General features: G+C 31.5%; 1 protein-coding gene and 1 pseudogene across 1 annotated transcript; one reads left to right on the forward strand and one right to left on the reverse strand.

The window, feature by feature from the left end:
* Nucleotides 1-16097: 16097 nt before the first annotated feature.
* LOC114714527 (uncharacterized) lies at nucleotides 16098-17138 on the reverse strand. Its single transcript, XM_028899269.1, has one exon. It carries the CDS (start codon nucleotides 17136-17138, stop codon nucleotides 16098-16100), a length of 1041 nt encoding a protein of 346 aa, XP_028755102.1.
* Nucleotides 17139-21019: 3881 nt separating this feature from the next.
* Nucleotides 21020-23789, forward strand: LOC114714547 (uncharacterized; annotated as a pseudogene).
* Nucleotides 23790-24638: the final 849 nt, after the last annotated feature.

Genomic DNA, 24638 nt, shown 5'->3' on the forward strand with positions numbered 1-24638 from the left:
AACTAAAAATGTAAAAGACTATTAACATAAAATTATTATAATAATTTATTATTCATAGAATATTATTATTTATAGAATAAAGAATAAAAGCTATGCAGATTTAATTAAAAATAAAGTAAAACAACAAGAACATAAATCACATGATAAAAATAAAAAAAATTATAAAAACCTAATTAAAAACTCGTTGAAAGACTTATATATTCATTATCCCAAACAAAAACGACCGTTTGGCTTTCAGAAGGGAAAGCCGAATTGCTGATCCCCCCGCCCAAAAAAAAAAAACCACTTATGCATTGAAAGCTACGATTTGGGAGTGAAAAACAGATAAGCCAGATTTTTTCACTTTTGGAGATGAAAAGCATGGTTTTGAGTGTAAAGTGCGAGACATACTACCTCCAATTCTAATTATAAGAACCAGTTAATTAATTTGAAGAGGTCAAAGAAGTAAGTTGAGTTAGTTATTTGTTCTAAATATGTATTGTCTTTCCTAAAATATCTTTGCTAATCAAGTGTATTGATTAGAACTATTATTGTTAAAAGGGCTACTATGGAAAAAATATATATATATATATATGAGAGACAAAGTGGATTGGAGTCTTATATTTAAGATCAAAATAAAAATTAAATAGGATCTTATATTAAAGACTGGAAGTAGTATTATATTAAAAATATTCTTATCTCTTCCTTTCAAAATTATCTTATTGAGGATATTTGGATTATTTTTTTAAAAGTAATTTTGTAATGCGTGAAAAGATTTTTATCCTAACTTACATGAAAATGCTTAAGTGTTTTTGAAGGATGTCAAACTCTCGCTAAAATGAATAAAAATTACTATTACTATTATTGTTGGTCAATGCTAAAATAAACCGGATGTCTTTTAGATGAAACCAATAATGATAATATTTAAAAAATATGTTAATTTTTAATATATTTTATTATTTAAAAATACAAAACAATCATTTTTATTATTTTTATTTAAATATCACATTAGCTTATATCATTTTCAGTAATTTTCATATGAAAGAATTATTCTCATTGCAATCAGCCAAACATTTTCAATTTGTCAGTATCACCTCTTTCTTTTTCTGATGAAAACGATATCATCTTTTTCATATAATCTATGACACTCAAAATCTATTCTTTTCTGAATTTATTTTTCAAAAGCTGATCCAAACTCAAAACTGAAGTTTTTGGTTTAAAAACATGATTTTCAAGGGTTATCTCATTTATGCTTTGGATCCTTACTTAACTCTTCCAAACTACTCTACTTTTAAACCATGATTTGAGCCAAAATTTTGGTTTTAGAAGTTCTTCCAAACATCTATTTCTATTTGGGTGGGAACAAAAATCATAGGTTTTTTTTAAATAAAAAAACCATGATTTTGAGTAGAAGCAGCAAAACAACTGGTTTTTATTTTTTCAAAGCACTTACATATTGGAAATCACGGTTTGAGGGAGGGAGAAAACCATGATTTTCCTCTTTTTCTGGGAATAATTTGGACTATTTTTAAGTTATATTTTGGATTTAAAACTAATTTCTATTAATTCAGAAGCGTTAAAATCAAAACCCAATAGATAAGTGCGTCTTTTGGAATTTGAATTTGTGCTTTCTTTTTTTTAGGGTAAAATTATTTATGATTTTAACAAACAATTTATTGGCAGGAAATCATAGGTTTCTTGAAGCCAAAATTTTCTACTTTTAGGGCAGAAAACCATGGTCTGGACATTAATTAGTAATGAGAGTGTCAGATAAATTATACCGAAAATACCCTCATCTATTTCCTTTCAAAATGTGTGAGCGGTTGCTGGCACTTAGCTTCTTCTCTCATCTTAAAGATATCATGTTTATTTTAACATTAATAAACAACAATAATTTTTTATTCATCTTAATATGATAATTTTCACATTTTTAATATATTTGATTATTTCATTATTTCTCATTGCAATCTTTCAAACATTTTTAGTTTATTAATATCACATTTTTAGTTATTTTTTCCCAAACTTTATTATCTGAAAACTAATCCAAACACTCTCTTAAATAGAAACCTAACCTAAGTCGAAAACTTAACAAGCAAAATCAAGTGAAACAAAATGTTAAACATTGAATTTTTAAAATTTCATGAAGTTTATAATCACATTTTTCTTTATTTTCGTATATGATCAAAGATTTTGATGTTTCTTTGTAATATTTACCCAATGAAAAAAAATATTACGAGTTAAGAAAGAAAAAAAATGCAAATGTATAAGATAAAAATTTTTAAATGTGATAATATAAAATTAGAATATGAATTTTATATGTTGTGGAGTGAGTCATATTTTCTCTTTTTTGCCAAAAGGACTCGTATTATTTATTATATAAATTTAGAATTCAACCTCTAATTTGTAGGGTAGAAAGCATTTTTTAATCCTTAATATAAATAATTTCATTAAATTTATTATATAAATATGCATTTTTACTTCTCATTTATTGTGTTGTACTCCTATATACTGCTATTTTCTTAAGAAATGTATACATACTAATTAGAAAATAAAGGTGAGAAGTTTTTTAAATTTTAAGACCTAGTTAATGATATTCAGTTTTTTTAATTTTAATAAAACACATTAAAAGTAGGTTATAAGTTATAAATCAAATCAGAAGAATATAATTATGGACAGTAGAACCAATTGATGAAGTTTGGTAGCAACCGGCGAGTGGCAGTACTAGTATTTATTACACCGTTCTTTTGTACGTGATTGGTTCACCCTACCGCGCCCCCTTGAGGCGCCTCATCCACGGATCCCATCAGACGTGAGTTTTTTTTTCCGAACCTTACAGGCTTCAGCCATCCTCTCACTTCACGAACTCAAATCATTTTAAATTTAAAACTAATTTTTGTAGGGTTGAAAATATTAAAATTAAAACCCTCCTGATAAAAGATCTTTTTTTTAGACTCAAACTTGTACTATTCTCCTTGTCAAAATAAAACTAATTACTCATTCGATCTTAAATATAAGACTTATTTTATAGTGTAAATTACATTATAAAAGGGGTCTTATACTACTTCCAATCCTTAATATAAGATACTATTTGACTTTTATTTTAGTTATGAATATAAAACCCCAATCCACTTTGTCTCTTATATTTATACGTTTTTTTTCCAAAATAGCCCTTCTAACAATGATAGTTCTAGTTAATATACTTGATTAGTAAGGATATTTTAGAAAAAACAACACCTATTTAGGACAAATAACTTATTCAACTTACTTTTTTAATTTCCTCAAACTAGTCAACTGATTCTTATAATTAGAATCGGAGGTAATATTTAGGATAGAAGGAGTATCATCTAAACCAGCATTTTGTCAGTAACTTTCATCTTATTGGCCTCGTAGGAGCACCGACTTAATCCCATAATATACGTATGTCCAATTAAAATTAAATGCAAATATTTCAAAAATAATGCCAGATATCCCAAATATTTAAAAATCTTAATTAATTATTACTCCCTCCGTTCCTTATTATAAGAGACATTTGATGCTTATGGCATGTTCCTATATATAAGAGACACTTATAAGTTGTCTCTACTTTTTTGTGTTGATTTACTATTTTACCCATATTTATTATTTCCAACTCACACTCTCTCTCCCTCCCACTTCTCTTTCTTTTAATAATTTAATTGTTCTCTCTCATGTTCTCTCTCCTTATTAATGAGGGCATTTTTGGAAAAAAATTATACTTTTTACACATTAATTGTTCTTAACTAATTTTAACTGTTTTTTTTATCAACGTAATTCGGTTATTTGTCTCTTATAATAAGGAACGGAGGGAGTATTTCTTATGCCATCAGTCATTTAATATCGTTGTCTCATTCCAATTAATAAGAAATGATTATTTTTACTGAAAACGAGAGAATATACTGTTTCATTTATAAATTCACCGCTCCACTTTGTTCCCCGCTTCCATATGCTTCATAAGAAACGAATTCTCGTTTTTGCGGCTACTCATGCTTAATAATCAATTTTTTTGGTATGTGTAAGAATTTGTTACCCTTTAGATGGCAAAAAAAAAAAAAAAAGAATTTCGTTCTTTTGGTAATAAGCGAACAAAAGGCGTTACACTCTCTCTCCGTTTTTTTATTTTTAAAATTTGATTAGGAATTTTTTTTTGAGGTTTACAACGTAAAAAGTTTTTGGTTCTCCCAACAAGTGTATATTTCATATTCAAGTATGTATTTTTGTCTTTTTGGGATGAGACCGTTCGTCTTCTCAACTAGCAGCTTATTAGTCACTCTTTCTTTCTTTTCTTAATAACATGTTACACTCTGTTTCTCAAACTGAGATCTTATACTTTCTGTTCATTTCATGTTATTATTAATTTCTTCAATTTTCTAATAATTGATCAATTTTTTTTATATTGTATTTAACAAATATTTAATGTCGTAAAAGTTAGCTGCAAGGAAATATTGCATAAAAACAAAATGCACAATTAGATAACTTTGTTATGGTGGAAATATCGCCATCTAATTTGATACCGATCGCTTTCTTTGGCAGACTGGTAGTTGCCCTCAAATGGTTTCGAACATTATCCTATGGAAATTTTTTCTAATCAATATATATATATATATATATATGTATACAATTTTTGTTTTATTTATTTTTGGTACACTTTTGTATTATTTATTTATTTAATACAGAATGAAATTGATTCGACAGGCACGTGCGATTTACATGATACAACACGCCCCTTTCTGTCCATAAAACTATGGCCTGAAAAAAAGCTATGATCGGAAATCAATTTTGCAAACATTCATTCAGACAATTAAGGTGTTTAAATTATGATTAAATAAGTAAATTTAGTTTGTAAAATTATCAAAATAAGCATAACTTGTATTAAATGATAAGCAAGTTTTTGCGCATAAAATTTTCATATTACCAATATTTTGTATGCATAAAAATTTATCATGTTATTTTCCCAATTAAATTTGTGACGAGAATTTTTGTCAAAATTTTTTCTCAATCATTATTTTTTTCCTTTGAATATTTTTATTAACATCAAATTACTAGATCCATTCTTTTTTTAATCAAAGCAAAGTAGGACCCATTTCAAAACCTCTTTCTTTTTTTCATGATCATTTTTTCTCTCTCAAGCCAAAAGCAACTCGATATTAGCTTAGGACCTGTTTAAAATAACTTACAAGCGGCTTTTTAATCATGATTTATGAAATATGAGATAAATACATAAACAAATTTTATTTCAATTTATATGAAATATGTTTATAAATAATTTTAAACGTGATGACAAACAAGATCTTATGCTTTTAAGCCACTTTTGCTCTAAAAGCCAAATTAATCAAAAGTGATGCCAAAGATATGCGAAAGTATGCTTCTGCCCCAAAAAGCTACTTAAAAGCCCTTCAATTGTGAATCCAAGAGCTTCAATTTTGGCCAAACAATATTCAAACAAACATAATTTAACTACAGATACAAACTCAAAGTTCTTTCTACATGCAATTAACAGTGGCCTAGATATGATAGAGTATCAAGATCATGCTCACCATACATACGCTGGATCAATCTTAAATGTGAAACTCTACATTATTCTTTAATGTGAAGGCCACCTTTCACATCAATTTTATTCTCAAGTATTTTTCTGATATACTTCCTTAACATGTTCACAGGTTGAGGTGTTGATAGAAAGGAGGAGGCATTTCATATCCTTTGAGCAAGAAGTTGTTTAACCCCAAGATCGAAAAGCCATATCCCTTCCAATATTTCCTTCATCTTTCCTAAGAGATCTGCAACGTCACTCCTGAAAAAAGGAAAAAAAAAATGGACACAAATATAAGCAAACACGAATTGTCATTGTTTAAAAGTTGAAAAAAGGGAAAAAAGAAAAAGGCATACTAAATATTGATGGTAGAAACAAAATAATTAACGATTACAAAAAATAGTATTAAAATATTTTACAAATTAAATAATAGCAAAATCTAATAAAATTTAAAAATAAGATACAATAAATCAACCCTGAAATTAAAAAGTGACGCCTTCCAATGTGTAATATTATAAAAGCTCTGGAGATTAGTCTAACTCTGGGTCTTGAAATCTTTTAAGATTGCAGCTTATCATATTTTCCTCTTTCGCCGTCAAATGCGTCTTTTACTGCTTTCAAATTTCTTACCGCACCCATTATTTGTAATTGACGAACACAAACATCATTCATTGTTATATTCGAACTAAGTAAATAAATTAATAAATGAATGAAACATAAACGATGAAGGTTCGAGTACTTGGCGCAAATCTAATAGCTCAATAATTGTTTCTATGAATGTGAGGATGGATAAACTTTTAAGGTTGCAAGTATGGGGAAGAGTATAGGATGACAGAAATAGGATTATTGGCCTTTTCAAACTGAAACTTTAAGTTCTTATTTTTAAATAAGGATAAGGTGTTTAGATATCTTAGAAGTGTCAATGAGTCAATGAAGGAACATCCAAGTGACCCAACACTTAAATTTTTTTTTTGTTGCTTTTATATGCCTTAAAAGTTTATTTTCGTAACAAAAGTACATTAGCCTTAATCACTGTTAGGTTTGACCATTAAATTATGCAGTTTAAACAGTATTTTTAACGGTTAAACTTAACGGCGTAAAACAATTCGGAGTAAAAATATAATAAAATAAAACTTACAAGACATATAAGAGGAAAAAAGAATTTCAGATACTGGATACTCCTTTATGGATACTTTTAAACTATTTAATCACCTCATTTCTTCCAAATATGATGAGATGTTTATGATAAACTTTCGTAATCCAACTTTAATTTGGGTAGGTGCAGCACAGAGGCATCCAAAAAACGCTCGAGTCAGGACTGATTAGCTGGTAACGGATCCATGTGAATCTCGGCCCATGAAACTCCATCAAAGCAAGAAAATGGAAACGCTATGCTCTTCCAAATGCCAACCCTCCAGAATTCCATATTTGTACATATCTATGTTATGAAGCTAAGATCTAAGCATATATTCGCTCCGTCCATTTTTACAAAACAAACTTTTGACCAAATTACGTAAATTAAAATATTACTTAAAATTAGTTAAAAATAATAAACATATAAATATTGCAATTTTTTTTTAAAAAATATTATTATTTATGAGAGAGAGAATTTATAAGTAATGGTTTTGAGCTAATGTTGCACAGTTTTGGGAGAAAAAAAACTAATGAATATTTTTTTCTCCCTAGCTAACTTAAAGTCTTACATAATGGATGACTATTATTATTAGTGTATATAAAGTGATAAACTGCACATTCTTTTTTTTTTAACATGGAAAGGCAAGCCGAAGCTTGAGGAAAATAACGCTTTTAAAAGGCTACACAAACGAACAACAGAACAGTCATGTTAACATCTTGTCTTCCAGGAATATTCCTTTGCAACCGTTAGGCACCTCCCAAGAGAGAACCATTTCCGTCAATCCTGTGTGGCCCTGATAGCAAATCATCATTCTGAAAACCCAAATAGCACACGTTCTCCGTAGGATTCAAAATCATCATTCTGGAAATAATTACGCTGGCAGGCACATAATCACTAGCGCCAAATCTTATGCCAAGAATAATCCGTATTGTTCCTGTATTTCTGTTCATGCAAAGTTTGTTAAATGCCGAAAAATACTCTCCCGGTCCTAAATATAAGATCTTTATACTACTACGTATAAGTGTCTTATATTTAGAATCGGAAAAAATATATATATATATATAAAATAAATCAACGCACGCATATATGAAGTTGCCAATATACACATATATAAAATAAACACAAACAAATAATTGTCAAAAAAATTGAAATTCAAATGACAGCGAGAAATTCACATTTTGTCCATTTCATAAAATCCTTGAACATAAACTCCACGATCCAAACCCAAAGAACATCAAATGAAATTAATCCTCGCAGTTTTCTGAAATTTAATTTATTGTAGTTCATATGACAAATCTTAATCACACATATACGCCATTCATAAAATAACACCTTAGCTTCCTTCTTCTTCTTCTTCCCCCCCCCCCCCCCGGGGGGAAACATCAATTCCATCCACAAATATCCCAAATTTCAGGCTTCCAACTCTTGACATAAGGGAAGTTGAGAGGGGAATATATATATATATATATATATATATATATTTATAGAGTACACCATAATCTCAAAAATCCATTGCATACACTTCAAAGCAACGTTAGTTAATTGAGCAAGAGTACATATGGAGAACTGGTATCTTTTCATTTTCAAGTTCCTTTTTGAAGCAACCAGATTTTTTTTTGGGGTAAAAATTGGGCATTTGGACATATTTCTTTGGATATTGTACTAAGTATGAAAAACATAGGTGCTATTATTTATAATTCATAAATAATTTAATTTATTATAAATTCTATTATATATATTTTTACCAGAAAATTCTATTGTGTATTGAATATTGGTTTTTAAGATCAAGGTAGCAATATCACACATATGTGATATTAGGTGGCAAATTTTTTGTTTTCCGATTATATATTATTATTATTATTGTTATTATTTGCTTATGGTGGGATCTAGCCAAGTTCTCTAATATCATATTCACAGTCTAAGCTTGCGTGCTAATCTTGATGTGATAATTTTCACAAAGTAATAGGATTGGAATCAATCAATATGTGTGCGCGCGCGCGCAACTTTTGAAATACTTTTTGGCCGTCAAAAGCTGCAATTATTACCCTTCCAAAGGGGTGAAGATGCACAATCACCATAATTTATATAATAGTTAGGATTAAGAATATCAAATAAAAAATAAAAAGGAGCAATGCATGTAATCATGCAAACAAGGTGGGGTCCTATCAAATCTCAAGTTACGATATCCACAACTTAGATGTTGGTTGGCTTCCTTGTTCTCATCATTGTTTAAGGATAAGAGCAAATTCTGTTATTTCAAATAACCCCTTTTGGAGGTATTTTTACTTTCCTTTAATTTTTAATTTCGTATTTATATGTTTTCTTTTGTTGATTCAAATTTTTAATTCCGTTGTATTAGAACTATTAGCATTTATGTAAGGATTAATAATGGTGCTAACAAATTAAATCAGAGTTAATCGAACGAAGTTAAAGAATTTAGTGTGTCTAGGAGAGCCATTTATGGGCCAAAAATAGCTTAGTCCTCTAATTATATTTATAGGGTAGGGAGAAAAGGTTTTTTTATCTTATTTATAAGTTATTTCATTAAATTTTTAGCATGAATGTATTATTTTGTCTTTTATTTATTATAATATAGGTAATTATCTCTTTTGAAAAGTGTATATATTAAATATAGGTGAAGTTAAAAAATTGTTATACTTTAATAGAAAGTTAATACATTTTAAGATTTTTCTTAATCTGTGTAAAATATGCTGAAAGCGTCTTATAAGTAAGACTAGATGAGTATTTTGCAGCAAAAGCCTGATTAAAAAAGTAAGCATATTTGGAGAGCTTGTACAAGACAACACTTGGGGGCCAAACGCGTGGCTCACCTTAAGCTGGCGGAGGTAGCTTTTTCATGTGGCAATCGGGCTTAGGCAGTTGGAAATTGTCATAATCATAATTTTCTCTCACTCCTCTTATTATTCTCTCGTTATTTAATGAAACTTATGTTTATTTTGATAATTTTACAATCTAAACTTATTTTTATTTAATCATAATCCAAATAACTTTTGGAAAAATCCCAATTAAATGCATCTGAAATAATGAAATTCCAATTAAGGCTTATACTTTTAACGAATTTCTAATTAGGCTAAGAGGCCTAATTAGGGATTTTCAAATGTTGTTGAAAGACCGGAATGCCTCTTTGTAATAAAAAAGGAAAATTGAAAGTAGGTGTAAATCTGATTTTAGTTTTAATTATTCTAGTAAATTTACTAATGAGGACGTGGTCTTTTTTAGATTTTATGTCAAAGGTGTGTTTTGTAATTGTGAACATTATGTCAACTCTAGAATTTATGGCCTTTTAGTTTTTTTTATATAATAAAAATTTGATATTGAATAAATCTTAGAGACCGGAAAATTGAAGATGAATTGATGAGTCTCAATGTAAGTTGTGAAATAGTAAAATTAATTTTGATAGATATTCAACAATTCCATGAATCTTTGATTTGATTTTTTCTCGCACAAAAAAAAAATGATCTTGTTAATCTTTTACATTTGAAATCGTAAAATTTTTATTAGTTCCCATATTTTTGCAATTCTATAGATATCTAGAAATTATGTATTTTTTTTTATCTTGAATTTTCAATTACTTCTTATTGGTCATAATCGTGATTTTTCTTTTTTTGTTTTTTATATGATAATGTTTTTGGCCAAATTTTCATGTGATAATGTTTAAAGAAAAAACATGTTAGTTAAATTCAATTAAAAGAATTAAAACTAAAATATTTAATTAGGCTATTTTGGTCTTTTTAATTATGAAGGGTATTTTAGTCTTTTAGAAATATTTAAAAATTCCTAATTAGGCCTCTTGGACTAATTAAGAATTTTTTAAAAGTGTAGGCTTAAATTAGAATTTTGCTATTTCAAATAGATTTAATTAGAATTTTCCCATAACTTTTTACCAAATCTAATTTTTACAAACCAATTTTTATAAAATCTAATCCAAACACAATTTACATTACTCAATCTAACTTTTATCTAATCTCATTTTTTTTAAAAGTCAAATTATAAATAAGTTACTTTTTCTATCGCTAATCCTTACGAATCTTTAATCAAATAAAAAAGTCATATATATATATCAAATTAAAAATTAATAAAAAATATAGGTACCGGCAAAGTAGGTTTTCCTAGCCTTAAATGCGATGGTGCAATGTTTAAATTAATTTTTCAAGCTAATACCTTTAATTTTAAAATTCTATAACTAATTAAACAATTTTTTCTGACTAAGAAGTAAGAGTAATTTTAAAGTCCTACAGGAAAAAAAACTAATTTTAACCGCATTTCTTAATTTATATAAGATAATAAATTAGACTTATAATAATATCAAAGTGAGTGTTTTTTCTATCATATCAAAGGGAGTACATATTTCGTGCGAAATGCCTCATGTCCATGATATAAGACATTAATTAAAAAAAATTATAGTCCAAAATATAAAACATTGTTAGAATAATTAATGTGATTTTTTCCACTTTCCTCCTTATTAAACATATGAGAGAGATAAGGGATAATAAAAGTATAACGTTAAATTTAAATTCATCATTTTTTATTGGTGAAATAAAATTTTTATTATTATTTTAGAATAAATTTAATGATTTTTTATGTTATGAATTCAAAGAATTACTTCCCTTTTAGATTGACGCATCCTTCGGCCTGCATTGTCATTGTTCCTGATAATACTTTGAGAATCTAAAACAAGGTCAATTTAATTTAATGAGTCTTGCTGTACAGGTTAGTTTTAAAAACAGCATAATGAAAATACACGCTATTCTTAAAATTCAATCAATTGACATGAGAAAAGTTATATTAGACGCCTATTAATTCAGTATAAGATTCTTAAACTAAATACAATCAAAGAAGTGATAAAACCCTTCCAGTAAATTTTAAGAAACTGCATATTTCAAATTCAAATATGAAATTATTAGTTAACCTAACATTATGTAGAAATTTTAATCAGTTGATTAAAAGAAATTCTCGGCCTGATCATGTTATCTTTTTAGCTCCATACGCCACGAGAAATTTGTGGAACTAGGGTTACTCTTTTTAAACGGGGCAAACGTGAAAATTTGTTTCAGAAGTTTTTAGAGATAGTTCTATTACTGAATCTCAAATTAAATTTGGTTTTTATATTTTCAATGGGTTTTGACAATACTTGACTTATCTTATAAAATAGAACCAAAATGAAACCACAAAAGTAGAAAGATGAAGACAAGAGAATGAGATTGCTTTTGTATTTCTTCACTTGCATTACAACACAAATGACATGCCCTATTTATAGGCATAGTCTTACAAATAGGTTACAATTGTTCTTAAATGACAAATAGTGGATAATCAATCCCATGAATGTGAATGGAGGTGAGTTACAAGAGTGAATGGGTAGTGGAGGAGTAATGGGTAGTGGAGGAGTAATGGATGGTGGAGGTAGTGAAAGTTACTTGGAGAAGATGAAGAGGAAGGGGTAAATGGACATCCACACAATATTCATAACACTCCCCTTTGGATGTCCATTATACAAATATGTGCCTCGTTAAAAAACTTCAACTAGGAAAAACCCTATAGGATAAAAACCTAGAAGAAGAAAAAGAGTACACATTTATTGATATGTTATCCAGTGCTGCCTCATTAAAAACCTTACTAGGAAAAACCCAATGGGATAAAAACCATAGTCAAGGAAAAAAGAGTACAGCACGTGTTAACTCCCCCTCTTGGTAATATCAGTTGATATCTCTGAGTCTACGACATCCGATATCATGAACAAGCTTTTCAAATGTTGTACAAGGAAGTGACTTGGTGAACAAATCTGCTAGATTTTCATTGGAACGGATTTGTCGGACGCCGATTTCACCATCCTTTTGAAGATCATGAGTGAAGAAGAATTTTGGCGAAATATGTTTTGTTCTATCTCCTTTGATGTACCCTTCCTTTAGTTGAGCAATACATGCAGTATTATCTTCATATATAATTGTCGGGATCATTTTGCTGGAAGACAAGCCACAAGTGGTTCGTATGTGATGTATTATCGATCTTAACCATACACATTCTCTACTTGCTTCATGTATTGCAAGAATTTCTGCATGATTAGATGATGTGGCTGATATGGTTTGTTTCATAGAACGCCATGAAATGGCTGTACCACCATATGTGAACAAATAGCCTGTTTGTGATCTACCGACATGTGGATCAGACAAGAATCCAGCATCTGCATAACCAATGAGGTTAGTTTTGGGTACATTTGAGTAGAACAACCCCATGTCCATAGTACCCCTGAGGTAACGAAGAACGTGCTTAACTCCATTCCAATGTCTTCGTGTTGGTGACGAGCTATACCTTGCTAGTAGGTTAACAGCAAATGATATATCAGGTCGTGTGTGACTAGCAAGATACATGAGTGCACCAATTGCACTAAGGTATGGTACTTCTGGACCAAGTAGTTCTTCATCATTTTCTTGAGGTCTAAAAGGATCCTTATCTTTCTCCAAAGACCTTACAACCATCGGAGTACATAATGGATGTGATTTATCCATATAAAAACGCTTTAAGACCTTTCTTGTATAGGTTTCTTGATACAAAAAGATCCCATTTCTTGAATATTCAATTTGCAATCCAAGACAAAATTTTGTTCTTCCCAAGTCCTTCATTTCAAATTCTTTCTTTAAGCAACCCATAGCTTTTGCAAGCTCTTCAGGAGTTCCAATGATATTTATGTCATCAACATAAACCGCAATTATCGCAAACTCATTTCCAGATCTTTTCATAAAAATACATGGGCAAATTGGATCATTCTTGTATCCCTCATCTGACAGATATTTGCTTAAACGGTTATACCACATACGCCCTGATTGCTTCAATCCATACAAAGATTTATTTAACTTAATTGAGTATTGCTCTCGAGAACTTGAATTGTATGCTTCCGGCAACTTCAATCCTTCAGGGAGTTTCATATAAATATCATTGTCAAGTGAGCCGTATAAATAGGCTGTAACAACATCCATCAGACGCAAATCGAGTCCTTCTTTTACTGCCAGACTTATTAAATATCGGAAAGTAGTTGCATCCACCACTGGTGAGTATGTTTCTTCAAAATCGATACCAGGTCTTTGTGTAAATCCTTGGGCAACAAGGCGTGCCTTATGTCTTACAATTTCACCATTTTCATTTCTTTTTCTCACAAAAACCCATTTGTATCCGACTGGTTTTACATCTGCAGGTGTATGGACTACAGGTCCAAACACTTTTCGCTTTTCCAGTGAATTCAATTCAGCCTCAATTGCATCTTTCCATTTTGGCCAATCTTTTCTTTGTTTACATTCACTAATAGACTTTGGTTCATGATCCTCATCATCATTCATCACATCAAGCGCTATATTATATGCAAAAATATCATCAACATTGACTTCATTTCGATCCCATCGTATTCCATTCATAACATAATTTATTGAGATCTCATCATTTTCGCACATTTCAGGTAGTTGATTTTCTTTTGGAATTGAGACATTAGCATTATCTAATGACTCCTCTTGAATTGCAATTCTTTCTTGATTATCCTCGACTTGGCCATCTACATTTTTAGCTCCTTTTCTCTTTCGAGGATTTTTATCTTTGGAACCAATGGGCCTGCCACGCTTCATGCGTGCTTTAGATTCATTTACAATAGCAGGTTGTCCAACAGGGACATCAATTTTGATAGGAGCATTAGCAGCTGGAACATGTGATTTGGTCACTTTCTTTGGGTCAGTAAATGCGTCTGGCAACTGATTAGCTAACCTTTGTAAATGAATTATCTTTTGAACTTCTAGTTCACATTGTTTTGTACGAGGATCAAGTTGAGATAATGAAACTTCCTTCCAACTAATCTCTTTTTCCAACTGCTTCTTTTCTCCCCCTAATGTTGGAAATTTTGATTCATCAAAATGACAATCGGCAAATCGAGCCGTAAATAAATCTCCTGTTGATGGTTCTAGATATTTTATTATAGAAGGAGATTCATATCCAACATATATTCCCATCCTTCTTTGGGGACCCATCTTAGTACGTTGTGGTGGAGCAATAGGAACATATACTGTACTCCCAAAAATTCTTAGATGGGAGATATTAGGTTCCTGACCAAAAACCAATTGTAAAGGGGAGGACTTGAGATAACTTGTTGGCCTGATACGAATTAGTGTTGCTGCATGCAAAATTGCATGTCCCCAAGCATAATTTGGGAGATTTGATCTCATCAGTAATGGTCTTGCAATTAATTGTAGTCGTTTAATTAATGATTCTGCAAGTCCATTTTGTGTATGAACATGTGCTACAGGATGTTCAATATCAATTCCAAGAGACATACAATACTCATTGAAAGCTTGTGAAGTAAATTCACCAGCATTATCCAAACGTATTCTTTTGATTGGATAATCAGGAAAATGTGCTCTTAATCTAATTAGTTGAGCAAGCAACCTTGCAAATGCTAGGTTTCGAGAGGATAATAAGCAAACATGTGACCACCTTGTTGATGCATCAATTAAAACCATGAAATATCTAAATGGTCCACATGGTGGGTGTATCGGTCCACAAATATCCCCTTGTATACGTTCTAGAAATGTGAGAGACTCACTTTCTATTTTTGCTGGTGATGGTCGAATGATTAACTTTCCTTTAGAACATGCAGCACATGAGAAAACATGTGATTGTGGAATCTGTTGACTTTTCAGTGAATGTCCACATGAATTCTCAATTATTTTTCGCATCATAATAGTCCCGGGATGGCCTAACCGGTCATGCCAAATGTTAAATTTATTCTCACTTGTAAACTTCTGGTTTACAATAGCATGTGTTTCAATTGTGCTAATACGTGTGTAGTATAAGCCTGAAGAAAAGGCAGGTAATTTTTCTAGAATGCATTTCTTATCAGAAATTAAGTTTGTGATAACCAAGTATTCTTGATTTCCTTCATTTATTGTTTCAATATGATATCCATTTCTGCGGATATCCTTGAAGCTCAATAAATTTCTATTAGACTTGGTAGAGTAAAATGCATTATCAATATGTAATTTTGTTCCTTCAGGTAGTAATACATCAGCTCTTCCAGAGCCTTCAATCAGATTTATACTTCCAGATATAGTCTGAACATTGGCTTCTCGCATTACCAGAGAAGAGAAATATTTCTCATTTCTGAGTATTGTGTGAGTTGTTGCACTATCAACGAGACACAAATCTTCATTATTGATGTCAATAATGGTCATTCTTCATGAAAAAAAACATAGGAAAAGATTAAAAAGAAAACATTATTAATAAAAGAAAATATAATTTTATCATGAATAAAAACTCATAATTATATTTATTTTGGGGGTAATAACCTTACAAGTACAGAATTTATTGTGGTAGGTGAAAGAGCACACTTATAAGCAAAACATGAAAATATGCTTAATTATAGAAACTCAATTACATCAAGATGACTCATTTTTTAACACTTCCATCACCAATTAAGTGATCAATTCTTCCATCAGGATCGGCAAAGAAATCAGCAACATCCAAGTGAGTAACATCCATGTTGCCATAATCAGAATCGCCTTCTTCTCCTACAAAATTTGTTTCCACCTTTGGCTCTTTGCCTTTATTTTTATTCTTATTCTTATTTTTCAGCGATTCTTGGTAGAGGTCAACCAAATGCTTTGGCGTACGACAGGTACGAGACCAATGACCCTTGCCACCACAACGATAACAAAGATTTTCAACATGATTATTATTTCCACTAGATTCTTTTTGGTGATGCTCATCATTATTTGCCCACTTCTGGTGGGAACGACCGCCTCCACGACCACGGCCACGTCCACGGCCACGACCACGACCCCGTCCACGTCCACGACCATGGCCACGGGTTGATTCAGTTGCCACTACATTCACTTCTGGGAATGGAGTGGAGCCAGTAGGACGGGATTCATGATTCCTCATTAAAAGCTCATTATTTTGCTCAGCCACAAGCAAGCAAGAAATTAATTCAGAATATTTTTTGAAACCTTTCTCACGGTATTGCTGCTGCAGGAGCACATTGGATGCATGAAATGTGGAAAATGTTTTTTCTAACATATCTTCATCAGTGATCTTTTCTCCACATAATTTCAGTTGAGAACTGATTCTAAACATTGCAGAATTATATTCGATCACAGATTTAAAGTCTTGTAAACGTAAATGCATCCAGTCATAACGAGCTTTAGGAAGGATTACAGTTTTCTGATGGTCATACCTTTCCTTTAAATTGTTCCAAAGAACAAGTGGATCTTTTACGGTCAAATATTCAATCTTGAGCCCCTCATGCAAATGGTGACGTAAAAAGATCATGGCTTTGGCTTTATCTTGGTTGGATGCTTGGTTGCCTTCTTTGATTGTGTCTCCTAGACCATTGGCATTTAGATGGATTTCCGCATCTAATATCCATGATAAATAATTCTTTCCAGTAATGTCAAGAGCCACAAACTCAAGTTTCGTGAGATTTGACATGATGATACTATCATATAAAAGTTAAATGAAAATTAATATTAAGAGAATAGAATAGTTATGAGACAAATCAATATGAATAAGAAAATGGAATAATTATAAAACAAACCATTATAGAAATGATATAGAAATTTACCTTCTAGTTGATTAGCCTTACTACAACACCTTTCGATTACAAGAGCGCTTCGTGCTGATAACGTCTTATAAAATAAAACCAAAATAAACCACAAAAGTAGAAAGATGAAGACAAGAGAATGAGATTGCTTTTGTATTTCTTCACTTGCATTACAACACAAATGACATGCCCTATTTATAGGCATAGTCTTACAAATAGGTTACAATTGTTCTTAAATGACAAATAGTGGATAATCAATCCCATGAATGTGAATGGAGGTGAGTTACAAGAGTGAATGGGTAGTGGAGGAGTAATGGATGGTGGAGGTAGTGGAAGTTACTTGGAGAAGATGAAGAGGAAGGGGTAAATGGACATCCACACAATATTCATAACAACTTACAAATTATAACACATTTTTGTAGGAATTTTTTTATTTAGATCTAGTAATTTCAATTTTCTTTTGTCAGACTCCTAAATGTTATCCCTACAGTTAAAAAAAATTAATATCCACTATTAAAATAATAATATTGACCGTTAATATTTCAACAGTATAAGGTAATATTGTTACGATTTTGACTTTTGAGACGAATTTACATCTTGACTCTTTTTATTAACCAAGACAGTTATTTGGCAAATTTCTTAAGAAAACTTCATGAAAGTCATGGGTGATGAAGTTTTCCACGAACACACACGTTGTGCATCCTTAAGAGATACCCTAACACGTGAACTTCATTAAGTCCCAGCCGAAATGATTTTATTATGATATCTTGTTCTGAACGAGTGAGTTGTTAGAATAGATTGAGCACGTACTACAAAAATTTAGATTCAAACTCCTTTTTAATATAATTTTTTTTTATCGAGCTGGGTCACGTAACACAGATTCAGAGTTTAATCTGAATTCTCCAACCAATATATTCCTCTAGTCCTTAATATAAGACCTATTTAACTAATTTCATTAGATTAAAAAAGTTAGGTAAGTTAGTTAACTATAATAAATATGATATATTTTTCTTAAAATATCTAATCATCTTCATTATATCCTTTCTTCCTCTCATACCTGACCATGGTTGAGGGGTATTAATAGGGGTTATTTAGAAAAAAAATTGATAGATATAAGAAATAAGTCTTATATTTAGAACCAAAATCAACTCCACAATTAGGTTTTATATTAAGAACCGAAGGAGTACTATCTTTAGTTTTTAATATGAGAACTAGTTGACTAAGTTAAGAAGATTAAAGAAATTAATTAAGTTAGTTATCTGTAATAAATAGATGTTGTCTTTCTTAAAATATACTTACTAATCAAGTGTGTTGGTCAGAACTACTATTATTATAAGAACTATTTTAGAAAAAATAGATAAATGTGAAAGATAAAGTTGATTAGGGTCTTATATTTATGATCAAAATAAAAGTAAAATGAATTCTTATATTAAGGATCGGAAGTAGAGGTAGTATGAAAAATATTCAAAAAGGTGCATGCAATATTTAAAATAATATTTCTGATCTTTGATAAGCTAATTTATAATAATTAGATTGTCATAAGTTCAAATATATTATATAATGTTTTTATTGGGATCGATATGGTTATTAATAAACAAATTGTGCACTTTCCTATTTATCATATTAGTTATTAATTATTAATTGAGTAAAAATAATTATTTATTTTGCCACACAACTGTTAGTTATACAATTATTTATCATAATAGTATTAACTTAAACAATTTTCTTTCTTGAATTTTTTTGGTTTATTTTTTTATTCAACTTGTATAATTATTTTATTAGAAGTCATTAAAGAATTGATTTTTTTTTATGACTGCCCTAGCTGAATTTTACTTGTTATTTGAGATTAGATAATGAGATATTATTGTATAACTGTAGTTAATTTTGTCCTTAGAGATTGTGACAACGACCAAACCTTTAAAGATGTTATTGATGATCTTAGATTGTTAATTAATAGGGACTAGTAGGTCATACTTTCACATACACCTAGAGAAGATATGATTGTTACTGTTAGGTTAGCGGGACTTTCTCGTAGTCTAGAAGGAAATTTCTGACTTTTTGATCACCTTTCCCTTCTTAGTCAACGGGTGGAGGTTGATGAAAGATGTGTTTTTGAACTCTTGTAATTCCTTGTTTTGAGTTATGTTATTCGGTTTTCATTAAAAAAAAGATAATGAGATATTTATTCAAGAGCTGAACTTTCTTCGTTGAGAAGAGGAAACAATAGTTATTTGAGAAAACCATAGAAGGATTCAATCCAAATAATGATGGCTAACCTTTTAATTTAGTTATAAATACTGATGAAGACTACTACAGATACAAACAGTTAATTGTAAATGGTGCATTTCAGTTTTAAATGTGAATTTTAGTTTACAACTGAAATTTTAATCTGTTTAGTTGGTCTGGATTGTTGTCTTGTTAACTTTCTGTCTTTTTTTTAGCTATTGGTCTCTCTGAACTGGTATAGCGATTATTTTTCATTTTTCTCATACATTTCCAACTTACTTTTTCCCCCCAAAAGATCTGTCATTGATTCATTTTTTAAATTTAAATGTTATTCTTTTAAGTTATTTTTCCTTTTCTAATTTCATCTTTTTGCCTAGTTTTACTTTTGTTACTTAATATAAAACTAGTTTGACATTTTATTTGACTTTAAATATAAGACTGTAATTTACTTTGTCTATCATATTTATCTATTTTTTCCCAATGTAATTGTTATATTAGTTGCACATGTTAAGAGTTTCATCTAATAATAGTAGTTCTAGCTAACATATATTAGTAGTAAGGGTATTTTCAAGAGGATAACACCTATTTATTATGAGTAACTAACTTAATTATTTTTTAAATTTTTTTAAATCAATCAATTATCTCTTATACTATCTTTGATCCTTAATATAAGAACTAACTTGACATTTAATTTGATCTTAAATATAAGACTTTAATATATTTATTTCTCATATTTATATATTTTTTCTGAGATAGTCCTTGTTGAAATTTCATATGCTAAAAGTTTCATCAAATGATAATTCTAACTAATAAATGTGATTAACAAAGATGTTTTAGATATAATACTTATTTATTATAAATAATTAACTTAATTAATTTTTTAATCTATTTAAACTAGCTAACTAACTTTAGTATTAACTAATTCTAATATTATAGATGAGAGATAGTATTAAGCAACGGGCAATACTCTCTCGGATTTTATATATAAGCTTTAGTAACAGAATCACGTTTAATGAATTAACGGTTAAAATTAGTTAAAAATAATAAATAAGTCAGAAATGTTTTTTTTTTCAAATTTTCTTTTATTTATTAAAAAGGTAAATGAGAGAGGTAATAAATAAAAAAATAATGAAAAAAATAAATGGGGTAATATTAATAAGAGAAAGTAAACACTAAATACAGTCAACTAAAAACGAAATAAGTAAAAAAATAATAAATATTTAAATAAATTAAAAAATAAATTTTATATTTGAACTAAATATTTTTTTAAAAATAAAGTTTTTACATAGGAACGGAGAGAGTATTTTTCCAGAAGTGGTTGTTAGCCTTAGCATGCATGGTCGAATGACACGTGTCCGTTCGGCCAAAAAGATGACACATGTCCGCCATGTGCACTAAGTTTCCAGGTGTCTCCCCTCTCTCCAGACATTGTTTCATTGCCCTACGAAATTCAAAGCTCTTTATCGCCTTTTAGTTTTCTTCTTTCGCCGGTTCGCCCTCTCTCCCGGGGACCCCAAAAAAAAAATCTTTATCGTTTAAAAGTCCAAACATTTTCAAATCTTCTCATTTCTCAATATAATATCTCTCCCACCCGAAGCCCACTCCGTCGTTACAGTCCCCAGGAATATCTGACTGCCGCAAGATTCACTCCCAGAGAAGAAAATGCAGAGAAGCACGCCCGTGAGGAAGCCAAACACTTCCACTTCAGATCTTCTCACATGGTCGGAAGCTCCTCCGACAGATTCCTCCGCCACTGTGACCGGCCTCCGGTCTCGTCAGGTTACCCTTAACTCCGTACTTATGATTCTTTGCCTTAGGTTCAGTCTCACGCGGATATTGACTTTGTTGTTTAATCTTCCATCATTGAATTCACAGCCGTCCGATAAAATCAGCAAGGTGCTTCACGGAGGCCAGGTCACCGAGGATGAAGCACGGAGTCTCGAGAAGACGTAAGATTCATTACTAATTATCTCGTGCTTAACATTTCCGATTTTTTCCTTAGAATTTGGGTCTGCGTTCTTGTTAGAAATGCACGGACGGTTAGATCTGCTGTTTTTTTAGCTCATTTTTTCGTTTGTTTGCTCCTTGATCTGATTTTATTTTTGTTTCCGTTTTTCCTTGTTTTTGGGCTTAGTGTTTGACGGTCTCTGCATGCTAATTCATTAGCTTTGCCGATCTGTTTTGCGATCGTCATAAACGGCTTATCAATGTCTTCTGTTAAGATCACAAATTGAAGTTCCCAACTACCAAGTATGATGTGAAGTACTGAGAATTCTGGCATTTTTGGTTCAAATCATGTGCAGAATTTATATTTAAGTTGACATTGTAGCTTCAAAATTCACGCCTTTTACTTTTATGGGTTCAAGTTGTAAAGTTAAAGTTTTGAAGATGGTTGGGTAGAATACTAAATAGGCTGGTGGAATCTGCGACAAATAGAAGTTCGTAAATCCCACCAAACGAAGTGCGAGACAAGATTCGCTGATGATTCGCCCAATGCACGTTAACACTCACGAGTCCAGGACTTCTCTTCACGAGTCCAAGCAGTTTGATTCACCCAAGAGCGTTAGGTCATAGATTTCTGCTCTCGACTATTCTTGCCTAGAGATCCTGATGTCCAAGGATTTGATTCCTATTATGCCTTCCACCTACCTCTCTACTCCCAAAACTCCCAAAAATAAATGATAAAAATTAAAAAAGCAATATGATTACACAAGATGGTAGGGGATTCCTTTTTTTTTAAAAAAAAAAAAAATTATTTCTACCTTGAGATTACTGTTATTTTCTTTCATATTGCATTGCTAAACATTACACCTGAACCATGAAATGTTTTACTTGTGCATGCTCAGTGCAGTGTGAGTGCATATTTGAGATACTGAACTTTTTTTTGGTGATGAAAATCATTATGTAAACTAGAACACATTGCCTGTGGTGAACGTAGAAACATCATTTCAATCTATTCTTGCTGCTAACCTTTTAAATTTCTACTCTTCCCAGAAACCATGCTCCGGGTATAAGATGAAAGAGATGACTGGAAGTGGCATATTTTCAGCTAGTGCTGAAGACAGTACATCAGAAGCCAAATCTGCTTCGAATAGCAAAACTGGCATCCGAATGTATCAGGTATATTGGATGATTTCCTTGGTGCAGCATATCATTAAAACCATGTGGATGTCTCAAACATCAAACTGTGTATACAATTGTTGAGTATTTTCTAATGTTTCCCCCTTGCATCTCAGCAAGCAATGACTGGAATTAGTCAGATATCTTTCAGTACTGAAGAAAGTATTTCACCAAAGAAGCCTACCTCACTACCTGAGGTAGCTAAGCAGCGCGAGCTGAGTGGGACATTGAAAAGCGAATCAGACGCAAAGTCTAAAAAAATATCCAATGCCAAGTCCAAGGAACTCAGTGGACATGACATATTTGGCGCTCCTGCTGAAACTACGCCTCGTTCATTGGCTGCTGCACGCACTCTGGAATCGAAGGAAAGTAAGATATGGGAGAACCAGCTCCTCGTAATGTGCGCACATCAGTTAAAGTTTCCAACGTAAGTTTCGTTGTTGTTTACTGGTTTTCATCACAATCTTTCCTTCTCCCGAGTCTTTTGCTTTATCTTCTGTACTACAATTAAAAAAAAAAAAAAGGTTTTTTCTTAGTCTTTTTATGGCATATCGGTTTGCTTCAAATTATGCTGTTACTTCTACTTTCACTGCTTTGTCCATATTCCTCTCAAGCAATTGGACTGCATCGAGCTTGACAGCTTAGTTCTGTTTCTTTCATACAACCGTATCTTGACCAGAGTGTTTCTTTCTTCCTTCCTTCCTTCCTTCCTCTTCTTTTTGTGTAGCCTGCGGGTGGACAAAGCAAGATCTTAATTGGCGAGGAACCACCTAAGGCATCAAAGAAGATACATGGCCAGAAGTTCGCAGAGTTAACAGGCAACAACATTTTCAATGTAGAAGCTTCGCCAGGATCAGCGGAAAAGCCTCTGAGTAGGGCTAAACTGAGAGAAATGACTGGCAGCAACATATTTGCTGATGGACAGGCAGAAGCCAGAGACTGCTTACGTGGTGCTCGCAGACCCCCGGGCGGGGAAAGCAGCATCACCTTGGTTTAAGTTAAATAACGATAATAATGTTGTAGTCACATTTAGATGTGTAGGCATTTTACAAACTCATGAGGACTTTCATGTTATTGACTTGAGCGGACAACGTGTGACCATGACCAGTTCATCACTTATGAGAACTCTGTTTTTACGACTTCGAAGATAAAGCATGATATGGTTGGTGGCTCTTTAATGCTGTTTCAGCGTTTCCTATCCTCCCCTGATATGAACAATTTGTGGAAAATAATTTCCTTTGCTGATATGAACAGAGGATTATTATACTTGCACAGATTAGCTTGTGAATGGAACATGAAACAATACAAATCGGCTGGGGATTTTCGACACTTTTTTTAAGTTGCCGTGGCAGAAAAAACCTCGTTAGCTTAAGTTTTCAATTTTAATTCTTAGCCTGATGGTATTCATGGACTAATTGATGGATAATATAGAGTCATACATTTAAAATATGGGATAAGTATCTTCGCCGTCTGCTTATTCGAAGTTAACATCTCCTAAACCACCATGATTGATGACGAGCAAATTAAAACACGAGTCCAGCACACCATTAGTAGGACCATCGCACATCAGAGAGAGGACCCACCAGTCATACCAACGTTCAGAACCCCACAGGAAAATTCACTACAGACGATAGAAGAGGAATGAATGGTTTTACCTGACCAGCAGTCCTATGACTACTGACTCAGATAAAGTATTTTCAATTATCACCATGACCAATCAATGCAAGAAGCATCTTCTCGTAGTCTCCAGAAGTGTCCTTGGATATTGCTTGGTCCAGAGGAATGCTATTTCTTCTTTGGTATTCCTCTTTGATTCGCTCCATGTCAACCTCAGCTCTAGTAGCCACCACTCGAGTAAGGCCCATTCGTCGGTTCCGGTCTTGTTTATAGCCATCCTCAAAACTTTCTCAAAATACTTCTCAGGGAAGGTTAAACACTTAATTGTAGATCTCAACAGTTTCAGATATTCATCTCATCTTCCGACTGGATTTCAGATCCTGTAGCCAGGAGACTGTTTCAGTTCAACTTCAAAGTGACTGAAT

This window comes from Neltuma alba, unplaced genomic scaffold, assembly GCF_004799145.2.
Source record: "Neltuma alba isolate B1F8T4 unplaced genomic scaffold, ASM479914v2 tig00011509_pilon, whole genome shotgun sequence".
Classification (NCBI taxonomy): domain Eukaryota; kingdom Viridiplantae; phylum Streptophyta; class Magnoliopsida; order Fabales; family Fabaceae; genus Neltuma; species Neltuma alba.